The 17,890-nt window shown below is 43.3% G+C and overlaps 2 protein-coding genes across 3 annotated transcripts in view; both read left to right on the top strand.

The window, feature by feature from the left end:
- The window catches only part of myom1b (myomesin 1b), a 31,590-nt gene extending 24,891 nt beyond the window's left edge, over window positions 1-6,699 (top strand). Inside the window, exons 32-40 of the mRNA XM_058059319.2 lie at window positions 592-630; window positions 717-822; window positions 903-1,066; window positions 1,136-1,172; window positions 1,257-1,279; window positions 3,449-3,504; window positions 3,587-3,802; window positions 5,881-6,019; window positions 6,090-6,699. Of these exons, the coding sequence (XP_057915302.2) occupies window positions 592-630; window positions 717-822; window positions 903-1,066; window positions 1,136-1,172; window positions 1,257-1,279; window positions 3,449-3,504; window positions 3,587-3,802; window positions 5,881-6,019; window positions 6,090-6,217 (908 nt within the window). The 3' untranslated portion in view covers window positions 6,218-6,699. The remainder of the gene's footprint in view (window positions 1-591; window positions 631-716; window positions 823-902; window positions 1,067-1,135; window positions 1,173-1,256; window positions 1,280-3,448; window positions 3,505-3,586; window positions 3,803-5,880; window positions 6,020-6,089) is intronic.
- Window positions 6,700-7,010: 311 nt separating this feature from the next.
- Window positions 7,011-16,247, top strand: LOC131108416 (phosphatidate phosphatase LPIN2-like). 2 transcript variants are annotated; one of them, XM_078792263.1, is made up of 20 exons: window positions 7,011-7,142; window positions 8,208-8,408; window positions 8,684-8,779; window positions 8,851-9,125; window positions 9,183-9,299; window positions 9,479-9,593; window positions 11,422-11,809; window positions 11,874-11,973; window positions 12,407-12,594; window positions 12,659-12,752; window positions 12,809-12,878; window positions 12,939-13,022; window positions 13,083-13,138; window positions 13,290-13,431; window positions 13,548-13,696; window positions 13,779-13,865; window positions 14,413-14,565; window positions 14,652-14,766; window positions 14,837-14,940; window positions 15,510-16,247. In XM_078792263.1, the coding sequence occupies exons 2-20, from the start codon at window positions 8,217-8,219 to the stop codon at window positions 15,673-15,675; spliced, it is 2,691 nt and encodes an 896-aa protein (XP_078648389.1). In that variant the 5' UTR covers window positions 7,011-7,142; window positions 8,208-8,216; the 3' UTR covers window positions 15,676-16,247. The 2 variants fall into 2 exon arrangements, with proteins under 2 accessions (XP_078648389.1, XP_078648388.1); XM_078792262.1 differs by lacking the exon at window positions 15,510-16,247 and adding an exon at window positions 15,003-15,460 and having other exon boundaries at window positions 11,425-11,809.
- The last annotated feature ends 1,643 nt before the right edge of the window (window positions 16,248-17,890 follow it).

Here is a 17,890-nt window from a genome sequence, read left to right as displayed (position 1 = left end):
CCTAGACATGAAATAACAACCCTATAGTCACCTCTACAGTCGTATCATCCAATATAGTAGACATAATACGACTAATAATAATAATTTTCTTTCTTTCTCTTAGTAAAAAGTCTGTTTTTTCTGCGATCAAAATTGGTGCTTGTTTGTCTCACCGAACACGGCAGTAACATTACTGGCACCTAGTGGCCAGTGTAGAATATTACATACCATTCACACCGTCTTTGAATCAGTCTTCTGAATGCCTTACTATATACAGAGTATGTATTTTAGTTCTTTTAGCCATTTCTATGCTTGAAAATTCTTAATTTAGGCAAAAATATTATACATAAATATGTAACTTTAATATTAATATATATTAATATTAATATATTGGTATATATTAATATATATTTCATATTAATATATTAATATTTATTATATATAAATATTGTAAAAAAATATATGTAAAAAATATTTTTATTCTACCACAAAACTGCATGGTTTATTAATTTATACATTTTGGAAAAATGTATCAAATCTGTTCTTTTAAACCAAATATCCTATCCTAAATATTGTACCCTATTGTTTACTTACTTACTTGTTTTGTTTAAGGTTTCAAAGACCTGATGAATGAAGTTTTTGACTATATTGGTGAGATGAAAAGATTTCACATGAACTTTTGGCAAATTTGTCTCACCCAAATGAACCCGTCTGAGTGTTTATTTTGAAATTCCCAGCTAACTCTTCCACACCTTTGAAGATCACCAGCACAGATGAAGGCATCCGTCTCTACACCTTTGTCAGCTACTACAATGACTTGCTGCCGGTCACATGGCATTACAAGTGGGTTGGACTCCTTCTGGTATTTAACAGAATCAATCTCATCTCAGCCCAAACATACAATGCGGTCCGTCTTCCAACAGAGATTCAGCCATCGCCTTCTGTGACCGCCTCAAGAGCGGTGTAGTGGGCGATCAGCTGTGGTTGCAGATCACCGAGCCCACTGAGAAGGACATGGGCAAGTACGCTATCGAGTTCAGCGACGGCAAGGGTGGCCTGAGGCGGACAGTGGAGCTGTCGGGTCAAGGTTGGGAAGAGTTCTCTCTATGCCGCTGAACCGACATTCCTTTTCTCACAACATGTGTTTTCCCTGCAGCGTATGACGATGCTTTTGCTGAATTCAAGAGACTCAAGTGAGTTAAGCTTTGAATACAAAATCACATGTCGGTCTTTCTGCAAGTTAACCTCTGAATTTGTGTGTTGCGTCCCTCATCCAGAGCTGCTGCTATTGCAGAAAGAAGTAAGTCATATGCATCCATTTGCATTTGTATGGTGTGATGCAGAATGTACAAATATTTAGAAATATAGGATGCATCTATAAAACCGTTCTGGGTATCATTCTTTCTTAAGACTTAAGAAGGAAATCTGGACCAACAGTTTGAACTGAACTTGGTAAAAGAAACATTGAGGTTTGAGGACCTAATGCTTGGAATATAGTATATCGCAATCCCAAGCTAGACTTGTAGCCCTTGTTAGAGGAAGTTTAAGGTTCTGACAAAAATAATTGTAGTTCTTAAGGCAAATGATGAGGATTCCCATAAGTGTAGCTAATTTTGAAAGCTACAAACAGAGATTTGTGACCTCTTCAGATAAGGCACTTAGAGAGAATGCGTTGGTGCAGTGGTGCACTCATTCCAACATCAACTTATTAGCCTAAGTCAGGACATTCATGCTATTACCCACAGCACAAAAATGCCGGAATGCTGAATGCCTTTGATCTAATTAGAGCAAAGGCATCTCGGCATTTGTGCTATTATCGACATCACAGTATTTCCCACTTTTCTTGACATTCCTATTTTTACAGAATACCGAATGCCTTTGATCTAATTAGAGCAAAGGCATGTGGGCATTTGTGGCATTATCGCCATCACATTATTTCTCACTTTTCTTATCATTCCTATTTTTACAGAATGCTGAATGCCTTTGATCTGATTAGAGCACACATTTCTCAACAGATTTGAACTGTTGCACCATCAACTAGGACACTTCCCTGCCCATTTTTGTTTTTGAAACATGGGATTTTCAAGATGATAGAAAAGTTGGAAAAAGTTTCTACTCAGGCTGGATAGCTAGTGTTGCTAAAGTATGTTCTAATTAGAGCAAAGACATTCAGCGACTACTTCCGTATTTTTCAACAGATTCAAACTTATTCAACTAAGTCAGGACATTCGTGCTATTATGCACAGCACAAAAATGCCGGAATGCTGAATGCCTTTGATCTAATTAAAGCAAAGGCATCTGGGCATTTCTGCTATTATCGACATCATAGTATTTCCCACTTTTCTCGACATTCCTACTTCAGCAGAATGCTGAATGCCTTTGATCTAATTACAGCAAAGACATCTGCCATTTGTGCCATTATCGCCATCACAGTATTTCCCACTTTTCTTATTCCTATTTTTACAGAATCCTGAATGCCTTTGACCTAATTACAACAAAGGAATCTGGCCATTTGTGCTATTATCGGCATCACAGTGTTTTGCCACTTTTCTCAACATTCCTATTTTGACAAAATACTGATTGCCTTTGATCTAATTAGAGCAAAGGCATTCAGCAACTACTTCCACATTTCTCAACAGATTTGAACCGTTGCAACATTAACTAGAACACTTCCCTGTCCATTTTTGTTTTTGAAACGTGGGATTTTCAAGATGATAGAAAAGTTGGAAAAAGTTTCTACTCGGGCTGGATAGCTAGTGTTGCTAAAGTATGTTCTAATTAGAGCAAAGACATTCATTTCTCAAGGCTCAATTTGTGCTATTATCCACAGCACAAAAATGCCGGAATGCTGAATGCCTTTGATCTAATTAAAGCAAAGGCATCTGGGTATTTGTGCTATTATCGGCATCACAGTATTCCCCACTTTTCTCGACATTCCTATTTTTACAGAACACTGAATGCCTTTGATCTAACTAGAGCAAAGACATTCAGCGACTACTTACGTATTTCTCAACAGATTCAAACTTATTCAACTAAGTCAGGACATTCGTGCTATTATCCACAGCACAAAAATGCCGGAATGCTGAATGCCTTTGATCTAATTAAAGCAAAGGCATCTGGGTATTTGTGCTATTATTGGCATCACAGTATTTTGCCACTTTTCTCGACATTCCTATTTTTACAAAATACTGAATGCCTTTGATCTCATTAGAGCAAAGGCATTCTGCGACTACTTCCGCCTTTCTCAACAGATTAAAACCGTTCCAACATCAACTAGGACACTTCCCTGCCCATTTTTGTTTTTGAAACTATGTGGGATTTACTAGGCGATAGAAAATTTGGAAAAAGTTTCTTCTCTGGGCTGGATAGTTAATGTTGCTTAAGTATGTCCAAAAAGTTTTTCTGGGAGTTAATTAGAGTCCATCTGTGTCTGTTTGAAAGTGGAGGTCTGATTTGTTGTTTCATTTAGACCGTGCTCGAGTGGCAGGAGGCCTTCCAGACGTGGTCACCATCCAGGAGGGCAAGGTAGCGGACAAACAATAAAATAAAAGTTTCATTCCATTGTGGTTTGTAGCCGGTGTTTAAATGTGGTGTTGTCTTTCGTCAGGCCCTCAATCTCACCTGTAATATTTCGGGCGACCCTGTGCCGGAGGTGACCTGGCTAAAGAACGAGAAGGAGCTGACGTCAGACGAGCACTGCATCCTCAAGTTCGAGTCGGGCAAGTTCGCCAGCTTTACCGTCACAGCGGTGAACACGTCGGACACGGGCAAGTACAGCATCCTGGTGAAGAACAAGTACGGCACGGAGAGCGCGGACTTCACTGTAAGTGTCTTCATCCCTGAAGAGGCGGGTGGCAAGAAAAAATAAGGCGTTAATAATCCCAAACACGAGCCATCCTGTTCCACCTCAGTCCTGTAGGTGTCGCTACAACAACAAATTCCTCTGTCTGCATTTTCATCCAATTCTTCATCAATGCTAATGGCAACAATCTGGCAAAGTTGAACTACTAACCTTAGCTATAATTCACGTGTAAATATCAAATGTATGCATTTGAAGAAGTCAATCTTGAATGAAAATGGAGTAAACATGAATCCATGTGATCATCCCAAAGTGGCTTCCACCTTCACCGTCACTCATCTTTGCGTCTATTTGTCACCATCATGTGACAAGGACTGCTTACCACTTCCTGTGAGACTAATAAACAAACCCAGCATGAAACCCACCCCACAACCTTTGTTTTTTGTGACCCATTCACCATTTCCTTCACCCTCAATGCACATTTTTTGTAGACTCGGACGTCCCGAGGATCACACCACCAGCATGGATACGATCCCCACTCCCTCCCCCCGGCAACGGCGTACGCCAACCCTGATCCAAATATTTGTTCACTGGGTTATTTCTTTGTGATGTCACTGAAAGAAAGACGTGTTATATGGGAGAAATCACCTGAACAAGCCAGCTATTATTTATAATTGTCATCTTGTAGTACCAGCGATGGGAAAACTTACTTCCTTTAACTGACTGGAGGTCTTATGAGTCACCCACTGAAGTTTATGAAGTACTAGAGTCTTTGTCAAACACATATAGGTCAGTGAAAGTGGAGTCCTCATTGAGGACCTGTGAGTCAGTGAAACTTGAGTCTTTATCAACTTGTGAGCTAGTGAAACTTGAGTCTATGTTGAGCACCCGTGGGTCAGTGAAACTCGAGTCCCCGTTGAGCACCTATAAGTCAGTGAAACCTGAGTCCTCGTCGAGCACCCATAAGTCAGTGAAACCCGAGTCTTTGTCGAGCACCAGTGAGTCAGTGAAACCGGAGTCCTCGTTGAGCACCCGTAAGTCAGTCAAACGCGAGTCCTCGTCGAACACCCATAAGTCAGTGAAATTAAGTCTTTTGTCGACCACCAGTCAGTCAGTGAAACTCGAGTCTCTGTTGAGCACCTATAAGTCAGTGAAACCCGAGTCCTCGTCGAGCACCCATAAGTCAGTGAAACTCAAGTCTTGGCCGAGCACCCGTGAGTCAATGAAACCTGAGTCCTCGTTGAGCACCCAAAAGTCAGTGAAACCTGAGTCCTCGTTGAGCACCCAAAAGTCAGTGAAACCTGAGTCCTCGTTGAGCACCCATAAGTCAGTGAAACCTGAGTCCTCATTGAGCACCCATAAGTCAGTGAAACTCAAGTCTTTTGTCGAGCACCAGTCAGTCAGTGAAACTCGAGTGTCTGTTGAGCACCCATAAGTCAGTGAAACCTGAGTCCTCTTCAAGCACTCATTAAGTCAGTGAAGTCCGAGTCTTGGTCGAGCACCAGTGAGTCGTTGAAACTCAAGACCTCGTTGTCAACTTGACAGTAATGGGAAAACTTAATTCTTTAACTGGCTGGAGGTCTTATGAGTCACCCACTGAACCTGAGTACTCAACTCGAGTATTGAGTACTCGAGTCTTTGTCAAACAACAGTTTTTCAGTGAGTCACTGAAACTTGAGTCTTTGTCGGGCACCCGTGAGTCAGTGAAACATGAGTCTTTGTCTAAGAAGCTACGACACACATCGTTCATCTCTACTCTGTTTGATTCTCGTCATTGACGCTTTTTGTAAGAAATCATGCTAGTTTGGTAGCTATACACCACATATTGTGTGACTCCACCTCAGTAGTAACGGGAACCGGGTAGCCGGGTAGCCGGGTAGCGCTGTACATGACTCATCCAAACCCTTTCTTCACGGCTTCATTCGTACGTAAAGATTAGATGTCCTGAAGTAGGTTTTTAAATCATCATTCATGGTTTTGGGTGGTCAAGTTTGACGGCATTGGACTTGACAGGTAAGTAATGGAACCTCTTTGTCGATTATGGGATTTGTTTTTTTTTCAAATATTCTTTCTTTATACGTATTCGTTTTGTCTCTTCTTAGCTGGAAGTGACTGAGGGAACGCCCGACTTGGGCGTGACTTCCTACTGGACAGACTCAGAGGGTAACGTGGTGTTTGGTCCAAACACTCCAGAGAAAAAGCAAAGTGCAGTTCCAGCCATGAAAATACAGAAGACAAAAGGTAAACAGGCTGGCATTCAAACTAGATGTGAAAAATAGCAAAGCATCACATGAAGAATCTTTCATTCCAGCGGAAAAGAACCTGAAGGGCCGTCATGAAACGCAAAAACCAGAAGAAGACAAGTTTAAAGACAAAGTCAAGGTGGAATCCAAAAATTCACAAGAAAAAGACGACCTTGAAGACAATACAAAGAAATAGTGTTTGTTCTGTGACTTATGACTCATGAGTATTATGGCCACATTGAAAAAATATATATCCGAGATGTCAGTAATGAAGTCATAAATTAACGAGCATATTATCCTAAATTTACAAGCAAAAAGTCAAAAATCTCAGACTTTTGTTCTCGCAAATGTATGACTTCATTCTCGTAAATGTACAACTTAATTCTCAAATAGTCTCTAATAGTGACTGACATATTTGAATATACTCATAAATATTCATATTATTGATAGGGATGTCCGATATTGGCTTTTTTGCCGAAAACCGATTTCTGATACCAATATCAGCCGATACCGATGTGTAACAAGACAAATTTAATGTGGTGGAATGAAAACATATGTGTTGTTTTTTTAATATCGGTTTTCAAAATCCGAACTTTTATGCTGATATCGGTATTATCGGACATCCCTAATTATTTCACCTTGTGCTTCAAATAAAGGAAGAATTGTTTTTTCACCATATTCATGACAATTAAAGTGCTTGCAAAATCTAAATGAAATGTCATTTGGGGTGAGAATGTGTCGGGTAACAAATATTTGTGTTTTGTCCCTGAATGCCTCATGGGCTTCTACAGCAAATCATGTGCAGGTGGAATCCTTTTTTATGTTATTCAGCATCTCTTTATCTGCTTTTACATCTGCACATAAAGACGTTAATATTCATTGCCGAATATCATTTTGGGAGGTGACTGCGATCACGTGGGCCACTTGGACAACACATGGACGTGCCGAGACGGGGAAAGCGAGATTTGTCCTAATCTGGTAAACAGGATTACCTTCTTAGGCTGTCACTGGGTGCGATGGCGGACCTGGCTGGAAAGGAAGAAGCGGTGGGTTACCTCCACGGACAGCTTGAATGATATTTCTTGGTCAAGATCCTGCTTCTCCTATTTGCTGCTGCTGGGGTAAATGACATGTACATTCTTTGTGAAAGTGCTAATGCATTCCTTGAAGTCAAGCTCCACCTTTAGGTTCCAAATTTTGACTCCAAAGCGTTGTGGAACTGGTTAAAAATATTGTTTCGATCCAAGTCATTAGATTACCATAACTTTTTAAAATAAGATTGATTATTTATTCGGTTGTTTGTCTATATGTGCCCTGTGATTGGTTGGCCACCAGTCTAGGGTGTACCCCGCCTCTCGCACGAAGACAGCTGGGATAGGCTCCAGCACCCCCACGGCCCGCGGTAGAAAATGAATGAATGATTATGTATTAATCTATTAATGGATTATTTATGCTTTACACCAACATATAATGTAATAACCATCATGAATATTTCAAGGTTTTATGATCATGTAATTAAATATATTTAACATGTATCTATATACATAACTTATAACATATAAAATAGAAATAGAAATAAATATATACCTAAATAAAGTTTCTTTTTTGCTACTTAAAAGGTAATGATAATTAGTATTATATAACTGTTTGGGTGACATATTATTCATTTATTCATTTTCTGCCGCATATCCTCACAAGGGTCGCGTGGGGTGATGGAGCCTATCCCAGCTGTTTTCGGGCAAGAGGCGGGGTACACCCTGGACTGGTGGCCAGCCAATCACAGGGCACATATAGACAAACAACCATTCACACTCACATTCATACCTATGGACAATTTGGAGTCGCCAATTAACCTAGCATGTTTTTGGAATGTGGGAGGAAACCGGAGTACCTGGAGAAAACCCACGCATGCACGGGGAGAACATGCAAAACTCCACACAGAGATGGCCGAGGGTGGAATTGAACTCGAGTCTCCTAGCTGTGAGGCCTGCGCGCTAACCACTCGCAACCCTGGTCACATACATATTGTGTCATGCCATATGTAAAAATTCAATCAGGCTTTTCCAGCTGATATATTTTGAATATCTAGCTCACATGAGGTATTAATACACCATCAAGTTTACAAAAACGGGTCTATTGCAATAAAATAAAATGAAATAAAATCAGGTGTGATTCGTACCTTCCAGGTGGACATCATGAACTACGTAGGCCAGCTGGCAGGCCAGGTTCTGGTGACGGTGAAGGAGCTCTACAAGGGAATCAACCGGGCCACACTGTCGGGTTGCATTGACGTCATTGTGGTCCGACAGCCAGACGGGACCTTCCAGTGCTCCCCTTTCCATGTCCGCTTTGGCAAACTGGGAGTCCTTCGCTCCAGGGAGAAAGTGGTTAGTAACGCTGCGGGTCTACTCCTGCAGTAAGTACATGGGCAACCATCATGTGTTGATATTTTGATGTAAAACTGTAAAAAAACCCACAACAAATCAGGTTCAAACTCAAATGAGTCTGTAAAAAAATTGCAATTGATCACACACACCAGGACACCAGGGAGGTAGGAAACCTGGAGCTGTGAGCCAAAAAAAGCACAAAAGTCCCAACTTGAGTCCAAAACTGAGATCCAAATGAAAGTGTTGAAAGCAACCAAAGAAATGTGATCCTGCAGATCGACATTGAAATCAACGGAGAAGCGGTGGACTTGCACATGAAACTTGGAGACAACGGGGAGGCTTTTTTTGTTCAGGAGACAGAAGAAGATCATGTAGGTCAAAAAAAACAAGCCAAGGGTTCTCCTCAAGGATTTTTATTGTAAGAACCTTTGCACCCATTCAGGAGGTCGTCCCTGCACGCCTGCTGACCTCGCCCATCCACACGGATGACGCGCTGATGAAAAATCGAGAGCCAAGAAGTGGCACCTCAGCAGTCGAGAGCCGTCAGCGTCTCTTGGGTCCGGAAGAGCAAGGAAGCGTCCATCTCAATCCCAATCCGTGCGGGAAAAAAAGGAAGAGAAGGAGGAGGAAGCACAAAGCTGACATCCGCAAAGAGCAGAAAAGTCCGCCAGCAGGAAGCGAGCTGGACCTCTTCGGGTTCAGTTCAGATGAAGAACGGTGAGTCACTCTTTAATGTTTTTGCTCCTGAAGTCTTGGATTGGTTCTTCTTTTCAGGACATGCTCAACCTCGGTTAAGGACAAAACAGACACCTTTGGACATTCCATATTCCCGACCCTTGAGTGGGATAGCTACCCTTTTTCTGATGGAGACTGGTCCCCCTGCACCGAGTGGTGAGTATCATAGACAACTTCTGTGGGGACACCCTGAGTTAGTCTTAGCCTTTAGTTTATTTGTCTTAGTTGGAGTCGATCTGTATTTTCTTCCTGTTTGACTTGCTGTAGGTTCCCCAATACTTGTGTCCATAGACTCCAATGTGGTCCAAAGTTGGGTTTGGTTTTGTTGTGTCCAGCAGGGAGATGTTCGAGGCCACATTGCCTAGCAGTGACTCTGAACCCACAGAGAGCATGCTCAGAACCGAGTCACACATGCGGTGGACCTGGGGGGAGTTTCCAGAATCCACAAGAGTAAGAATGATAAGATACACTCGCACTGCGCGTTCAAAGATACTGGATGTGGCTTCTAGGATGTACGTATGTTGGCACTGTAAGTCGAGTTTACAGTCTTGACTATCATTCTTCCGACCTTGGTTGGAAGACCCAGGTCGGAACATGAGGCTGGCTCAACCAGGTAGTTCCAAGTTGGCAGTATGGGCTTTAAACTCGATGGTAGTTCAATCCCAGGATAGACCTCGAAGCAGGCTGGGTAAACTGGGTAAACCTCACTCCCTCAGAGTCCCCATTGAGCACCTATAAGTCAGTGAAACCTGAGTCCTTGTCGAGCACCAGTGAGTCAGTGAAACCCGAGTCCTCGTCGACCACACATAAGTTAGTGAAATCCAAGTCCTTGTCGAGCACTTGTAAGTCAGTGAAACTTGAGTCCCCGTTGAACACTCACAAGTCAGTGAAACCTGAGTCCTCGTCGAGCACCCAGAAGTCAGTGAAACTCGAGTCCTCGTCGAACACCCATAAGTCAGTGAAACTCGAGTCTTTTGTCGAGCACCAGTCAGTCAGTGAAACTCGAGTCTCTGTTGAGCACCTATAAGTCAGTGAAACCAGAGTTCTCGTTGAGCACCAATAAGTCAGTGAAACCTGAGTCCTCTTCAAGCACTCATTAAGTCAGTGAAATCAGAGTCTTTGTCAAGCACCAGTGAGTCGGTGAAACTTGAGACCTCGTTGTCAACTTGACAGTAATGGGAAAACTTAATTCCTTTCACTGGCTGGAGGTCTTATGAGTCAACCATTGAAGTTGAGTTCTCAACTCGAGTACTGAGTTCCGAGTCCTTGTCGAGCACCCGGAAGTCAGTGAAACCTAAGTCCTCTTCGAACACCTATAAGTCAGTGAAACTCAAGTCTTTTGTTGAGCACTTATAAATTAGTGAAATCCGAGTCTTTGTCGAGCACCAGTCAGCCAGTGAAACCAGAGTCCTCGTCGAACACCCATAAGTCAGTGAAACTCAAGTCTTTTGTCAAGTACCAGTCAGTCAGTGAAACTCGAGTCTCTGTTGAGCACCTATAAGTCAGTGAAACCTGAGTCCTCTTCAAGCACTCATTAAGTCAGTGAAATCCGAGTCTTTGTCGAGCACCAGTGAGTTGTTGAAACTCGAGACCTCGTTGTCAACTTGACAGTAATGGGAAAACTTAATTCCTTTAACTAGCTGGAGGTCTTCTGAGTCACCCACTGAAGTTGAGTACTCAACTTGAGTATTGGGTACCCGAGTCTTTGTCAAACACATAAGTCAGTGAAACCCGAGTCGTTGTCGAGCACCAGTGAGTCAGTGAAACTCGAGTCCCCGTTGTCAACTTGACAGTAATGGGAAAACTTAATTTGTTTCACTGGCTGGAGGTCTTATGAGTCAACTATTGAAGTTGAAGTATTGAGTATTATTGAAGTATTGAGTTCTGAGTCCTTGTCGAGCACCTGTAAGTCCGTGAAACCTGAGTCCTCTTCGAAAACCTATAAGTCAGTGAAACTCAAGTCTTGTGTTGAGCACCAGTCAGTCAGTGAAACTCGAGTTCCCGTTGAACACATATAAATCAGTGAAACCTGAGTCCTCATTGACCACACATAGTAAGTCAGTGAAATCCGAGTCTTTGTAGAGCACCAGTCAGTCAGTGAAACCAGAGACCTTGTTGAGCACCGATAAGTCAGTGAAACCCGAGTCCTCGTCGAGGCACGGGTCTTTAGCTAGACAGCTTGCGCTCTCGACTCCTGTTCTTTGGGTTTGGTTTTAGTCCAGGGTGGAACGCCAGGTTACATCAGTGCATGTCCTTTTTTTGTGTTTTTTCCTGCAAGCAGGTCACCAAAAAGGAGCGGTCCGAGTCAAAGGTTCTGACCATCACCCCCACAGACAGCACACACTTCAGGGTCATCACATGCCCGGAGTCACAGAACGACAAGCAAGCAGAAAATAATCTCTGCGACATTGTTAAACCTGAACCTCGGAATGTCCCGTCGCCTCAGGGCGACTGCAAACCCACCGACGTCTCTTCATCTCAGCACATGACCCAGCACTGGCCAGAACCAAAAGCTTTTCAGCCATGCGCAGGTAACTCCAACCTCGGTGAGAAAGCCATACGCAAAACCAGGTGGACATCTTCTCCACCCAGTCGCAAGGACAGCGTGAGCAGAGATTCAGATAGAACCTCATCCAAGTCTGCAAACGCCCCCGTAAAAAGAAAGGGTAAGACTCAAACTGACATGATAACCTCTGCAGCTCCAGTCTCTTATTCTTCTTCTTCAACAAGGTGTGAGGAAGAGGAGCCAACACCAGGGCCCAGAAGATATCTATCTGGATGACCTGAATGTCCTTGAGCCCCATGTTGTCGCTCTGTACTTCCCCAAAAGGTTCAAATCATCCTCCAATAATAACAGTTAATAGTAACATTCATTCATTTTCTACAGCTTTTCCTCACGAGGGTCGCGGGGGTGCTGGAGCCTATCCCAGCTGTCTTCGGGCGATAGGCGGGGTACACCCTGGACTGGTCGCCAGCCAATCACAGGGCACATATAGACAAACAACCATTCACACTCACATTCATACCTATGGACAATTTGGAGTCGCCAATTAACCTAGCATGTTTTTGGAATGTGGGAAGAAACCGGAGTACCCGGAGAAAACCCACACATGCACGAGAGAACATGATATGGCCGAGGGTGGAATTGAACCCCGGTCTGCGCGCTGTTAATAGTAACAGTCTTAAATAAATTAAATGAATAATAATAATGACTAAGAATAGAGATTGCTGACTAAGTGAGAAATGGGGCATCTTTGTGTCAGTGACTCAGATCAGGTTCCGAATCCCTGGGTCGAGACGGACACACAGTCAGGCTCACAGTCGCCTCAGTCGATGGGAAGTGGTGCCGCAGACAGTGGCACGGATTGTCTGTCCGATTCTGCCACCGACATGCCGGACATCACGCTGTCGCTCTGTGGCGGAGTCGGTGACAATTCGGAAATCGACAACGGTAAGTAATCATCTTTAGTATTTGCAAGCTTCATACATTGATTCCTTATTCCTTATTCTTCCAGAAAGATTCCTGGATTACATCGTCACCTATCATGAATTCGCAGAAAACCCAGCGATTATTGATAATCCCAATCTGGTGGTTCGGATTGGGCACAGGTGAGCGTAAATAAGTCCGAAAAGTGATGGCATTAAAATGAGTATATTCTTTTTAGATATTACAACTGGACTCTGGCAGCGCCGCTCATCCTGAGCATGCAGGCTTTCCAGAAGACGCTCCCAAAGGTATTTTGACTGATGTTCAATGGTGCACCGGCTGTTGTATTGACATGTGGACCACTGCAGGCCACAGAAGAAGCGTGGGTGAAGGACAGGATGCCAAAAAAGTCTGGCCGATGGTGGTTCTGGCGAAAGAGCAGCGTGAAGCAGGTAGTGGTCTTCCACCTGTGTGCTTTGTCAACCAGAAGATGACTGCTCTGCTTGTGTTAGTCGTCAACAGAGACCAAGCCAATACAGGACAGTCCAGACCTCGACACACAAACACAGTGAGTCCTCTTTGCTCCTCATCCTGGATTAAAACTTGAAAAACTATTTGAGTCTCTGAAGTTCTACTGCTTGATTCTGGATTCAGTTGAATTCAGTATGAATGATTTGACTTCAAACAACCCAGATGTTCTCAGTTTCTCTGTTCTTCAGACAAGGAACATCGGAGTGGTCCAGTGATGATGAACCCAAAGAGACGAATGGCGACCAGTGCTCAAGTGAGCGTTTGCAGAGGGAAGACCCCGCCCCTTGCCCCGCCTACAAGAAGTCCCTCCGCCTGTCATCAGAGCAGATAGTAAGACCACTGTGGATTACTATGGAACTTCACCTTAACTTGAAACTTCAACCAGAAAAATGCAAGTCAAATTGCTTTTGAAGCACTTCCTTAAACCTACTACAAACATCTGACAGGAGGGTCTGAAGCTGAGGGAGGGTCCGAATGATGTCACCTTCAGCATCACCACTCAGTACCAGGGCACGTGTCGCTGTGAGGGCACCATCTACCTATGGAACTGGGATGACAAGGTTATCATCTCGGATATTGATGGCACCATCACCAAGTATGGCGCTCTTTTTCGTTATGATGGGTTTCTACTTTGATCTTCAGATTTCTAAATTCTTGTCATGACTTTGTGATTTCAGATCAGACGTGTTTGGTCAGATTCTTCCTCAGTTGGGAAAAGACTGGACTCATCAAGGAATTGCCAAGCTGTACCATTCCGTGCATGAGTAAGCAACATTCATTCATTTTCTACTGCTTTTCCTCACACGGGGGAGCTGGAGCCTATCCCAACTGTCTTCGGGCGAGAGGCGGGGTACACCCTGGACTGGTGGCCAGCCAATCACAGGGCACATATAGACAAACAACCATTCACACTCACATTCATACCTATGGACAATTTGGAGTCGCCAATTAACCTAGCATGTTTTTGGAATGTGGGAGGAAACCGGAGTACCCGGAGAAAACCCACGCATGCACGGGGGAGAACATGCAAACTCCACACAGAGATGGCCGAGGGTAGAATTGAACCCTGGTCTCCTAGCTGTGAGGTCTGCGCAGCTAACCACTCGACCGCCGTGCCGCCCCAGTAAGCAACATGGAATTCTTTATTTGTGGCACTATCAATAGTACTAGTCCTTGGCACCCAGCCTCCCGCCCAAAGACAGCTGGGATAGGCTCCAGCATACCCGCGACCCGAGTAAGGATAAGCGGCATAGAAAATGGATAATTCAGGAATATCACAAAGAGCTAACACAGACTTGAATTTGGCTCCAGGAATGGTTACAAGTTCCTGTATTGTTCGGCCCGAGCCATTGGCATGGCAGACATGACCCGTGGATATCTGCACAAGGTGAACGACCGCGGGACTCTCCTGCCTCGAGGACCACTCATGCTCTCGCCAAGCAGCCTTTTCTCAGCCTTTCACAGGCATGCAAAGATTAGCATTTTGCTCAATTAAAAACCTCTCTTTGTGTTTTTTTGTTACAAAAAGTTCTGATTTAATGTCTCCTTAGAGAAATGATAGAAAAGAAACCTGAGAAGTTCAAAGTGGAATGTCTCACGGACATCAGGAATCTGTTCTACCCCAGCATTTGTCCCTTTTATGCAGCTTTTGGCAACAGAGAAAGCGTGAGTAGATTGTATCATCATGGATGTTTTTGTTGGGAAAAACATCATTTGATGCTCTGTTGTCTTTAAGGACGTGTTGGCCTACAAGCATGTGGGCGTGACCGTGTGCCGTATATTCACGGTGAACCCAAAGGGGGAGTTAATTCTGGAGCAGGCCAGAGGCAACAAAACATCGTAAGTACAGTATTCTTTATGGTACAACATCCAAAACCCTCAAGAAACTACAATATATTCAGAACTCAGCTGCTCGCCTCCTCATCTCCACCCAGTCCTGTGAACGCATCACCCCGGTCCTTAAAAACCTCCACTGGCTTCCCGTCCCCCAAAAGTACCCATTTCAAAGTCCTCCTCATCACCTATAAAACTCTCCACAACCTCACAGACCTCCTTCATCCACACAATCCCCCGCGTCCCATTGACTCCTCGGACTCTAACCTCCTGGCACTCCCCTGTAAGACCAAGCTCAGAACCTGGGGAGACAGAGCCTTCTCCATCGCTGCCTCCACCCTCTGGAACTCTTTGCCCCATTCACTCCGTTCTTGCCCCGACCTTCAAACCTCCTTCAAAAAACAACCCAAAACCCACCTGTTTAAATCCGTTTTTAATGTCTAACTTTTTATACCCGACTGCTGCGCCCCGCCCCACTTTTAGCCTTGTTTTAGCTCTGAATGAATGTATGGATATTGTATTTTAATGCATCCTTTACTGTTTTTACTCAAATCAAATCAACTTTATTTGTATAGCACTTTTCCTGCAAAGAAATGCAACACAAAGTGCTTTACAGAATTAAAACAATTTCCACAATTAAAAGGAAAAAACAATGAAACAAAAGAAAGCCCCTCCTTCCCACCCTCCATACTAGACCCACACACGCACACACACACGCAAGCACACAATCACACGCAGTAGGGAGACATGGCATGGCACTGAGGAACAAGGAAACGCCACCTTTGGGGCCGTCCACACTGGGAGGAGCTGCAGGCCGTGCCATCAGAGGACCAGCACCCGGGCCCCCCGACTCCAACAGACGGGCGGACCCCCACATTAAAGGGAGGAATCCCCAGCCGGCCGTGTCGAAGGGACCCAAGGATGGAACCCCCTCAGCAGACCCGAACAGCCCCCAGTGTGGAGGACCCCCCTTAGGGAACACTGGAGTTAGAAGCTGAAAACTAAGAGCATAAAATAGGACTAAAAAGATAAAAACATAACACTGGAGTTAAAAGCTGAAGACTAAGAGCATAAAATAGGACAAAAAGATAAAAACATAAGAAACGTTTAAAAATATTAGTTAAAAGCCTGATTAAAAAGGTGCGTCTTTAACCTTTTTTTAAAAATATCAAGTCTCTGCAGACTCTGACTCTATTTTTATTTTTTTTTCTCTACTGTAAAGCATCTTTGAGTACTCTGAAAAGCGCTATACAAATAAAATGTATTTTTATTAATATTATTGAGTATATAACAGCAACGCCTCAGTCCGACGGGATCACTCATCGTGTGTTTTGGCAGATACAGTCGACTGAGTGAACTGGTTGAGCATGTCTTTCCCCTGCGGACATGCCAACACAGCGCCGCCTTCAGCTGCCCCGAGTATAGCGCCTTCTCGTATTGGAGGGAGCCCGTTCCCCCTTTGTGTTTGGAGGAACTGCTTTAGGCTACAGAAGAAGCAGGAGTAGTGGACTCTTAAATCGACTTATTGGCCCGACCAGCTCAAGTAGGACTCAAGTAGACCGTCGTGAGACAGGTTAGTTTTACCCTACTGATGATGTGTCGTTGCAACAGTAAATTTTAAGCCGTTTTTGAAGCCAATTCACTACAAAAGTCACCTTAGCACTTTACAAATGGAGCAGGTCTGGAACCACACTTCACATTCAATAAAGTCTACTATCAGGTCATCTTTTCTGCCTTTTTTATGCCATTCAGTCACTCTGAATATCTCTCGATATGACTTCTTTCTATGAAAGCATGTGTGTATTATTCGTGGAATTATTTTCATTTAAATGTGTTAAATCGACTTGTTTCAGTAGTTCACGTGTCCATAGTATTTACTAGCCATTATTTTCTACAATAAAAGAATGACTGCCAATAATTTGCTGTACATTTGCTGATTATGAAAACAAAAAAGTAAGCAAAAGTATGTTTTTGATGCCGTAATCATGCTTGGTTGTCCCATCCCTGCTGACGACCCCCTCTCCCGCCTGCCTCTGGACAGGAAAATATTATTCATAGTACCATATTAATTAGTTTGGTATCTGAGTGTCACGATCCGGCTTCACTTTGTGACAGCTCTTAGTTTTCCTCTTTTCCTCTGTTCCTCGTTCATGCCCTTATGCCTCTTGTATAATTGGGTATGTTGAGTTGTGTTAAAGCTGATCATCATGGAATGTGGATGACGTTAACGTGTGCTATAATATTGTAATTATTTTATTAGCATAGCACATTAAAGCACCTTACATTCAATGCCATTGAACAATGCCATTGAAGAAGTTAAAGGTGACTTCAAATTTATTTCAGCCAAAAGGCGCTAAATCCGAAAAAAATAATAAAAAAAATATATAAAATACATGGTGTGTGGTGTATAGCATGCATTTTTATGACCTATATTGATAGCTCTTTCATTTGCAATATAGACTTGATGGCCAAATAGATTGATATGTGCGTAATTAAAAATCATTGATTTTCTCGAAATCAGTCAAAATGGATTTAGCGCCTTTTGGTTGCAAGCTCTTCATTTGTGTTGCCGATTTAGTTCAGGTGCGCGTTTCTTTCTTTGTTGGGTCATTGTCATTTTTTGTTTGGACATGCGAGTGCGTTGTTCTGCTGCATAGCACCATTAAATATATTTCTACCTGCAATTGGGTCCTCATCTCTGCATCCTGGGGTTGAACCGTAAAGCTCTCAAGCCGGAACGTGACACTGAGCTTGATACCGGAATTGAACTCGTAACCTCCAGATTAAGAATTAAGTACTCTACAAGCTGAGATATACAGCGTCTATTGATGTTATGTATTTAGTTTTTTGTAATTCCGTGTACATAAGTAAATACTAGACATGAGCCGGATATTTGTTATGAAAGAGTATCCGTTATGGATAAGGCATTTTTGCCAGATATGAGTATGAAACGAGT

The sequence above is a fragment of the Doryrhamphus excisus genome, linkage group LG7, assembly GCF_037039965.1.
Source record: "Doryrhamphus excisus strain RoL-2023G ecotype Guam linkage group LG7, RoL_Dexc_Guam_v1.1, whole genome shotgun sequence".
Lineage (NCBI taxonomy): Eukaryota > Metazoa > Chordata > Actinopteri > Syngnathiformes > Syngnathidae > Doryrhamphus > Doryrhamphus excisus.
The sequence above is the reverse complement of the archived record's forward strand: the minus strand, read 5'-3'. Positions and strand labels throughout refer to the sequence as shown.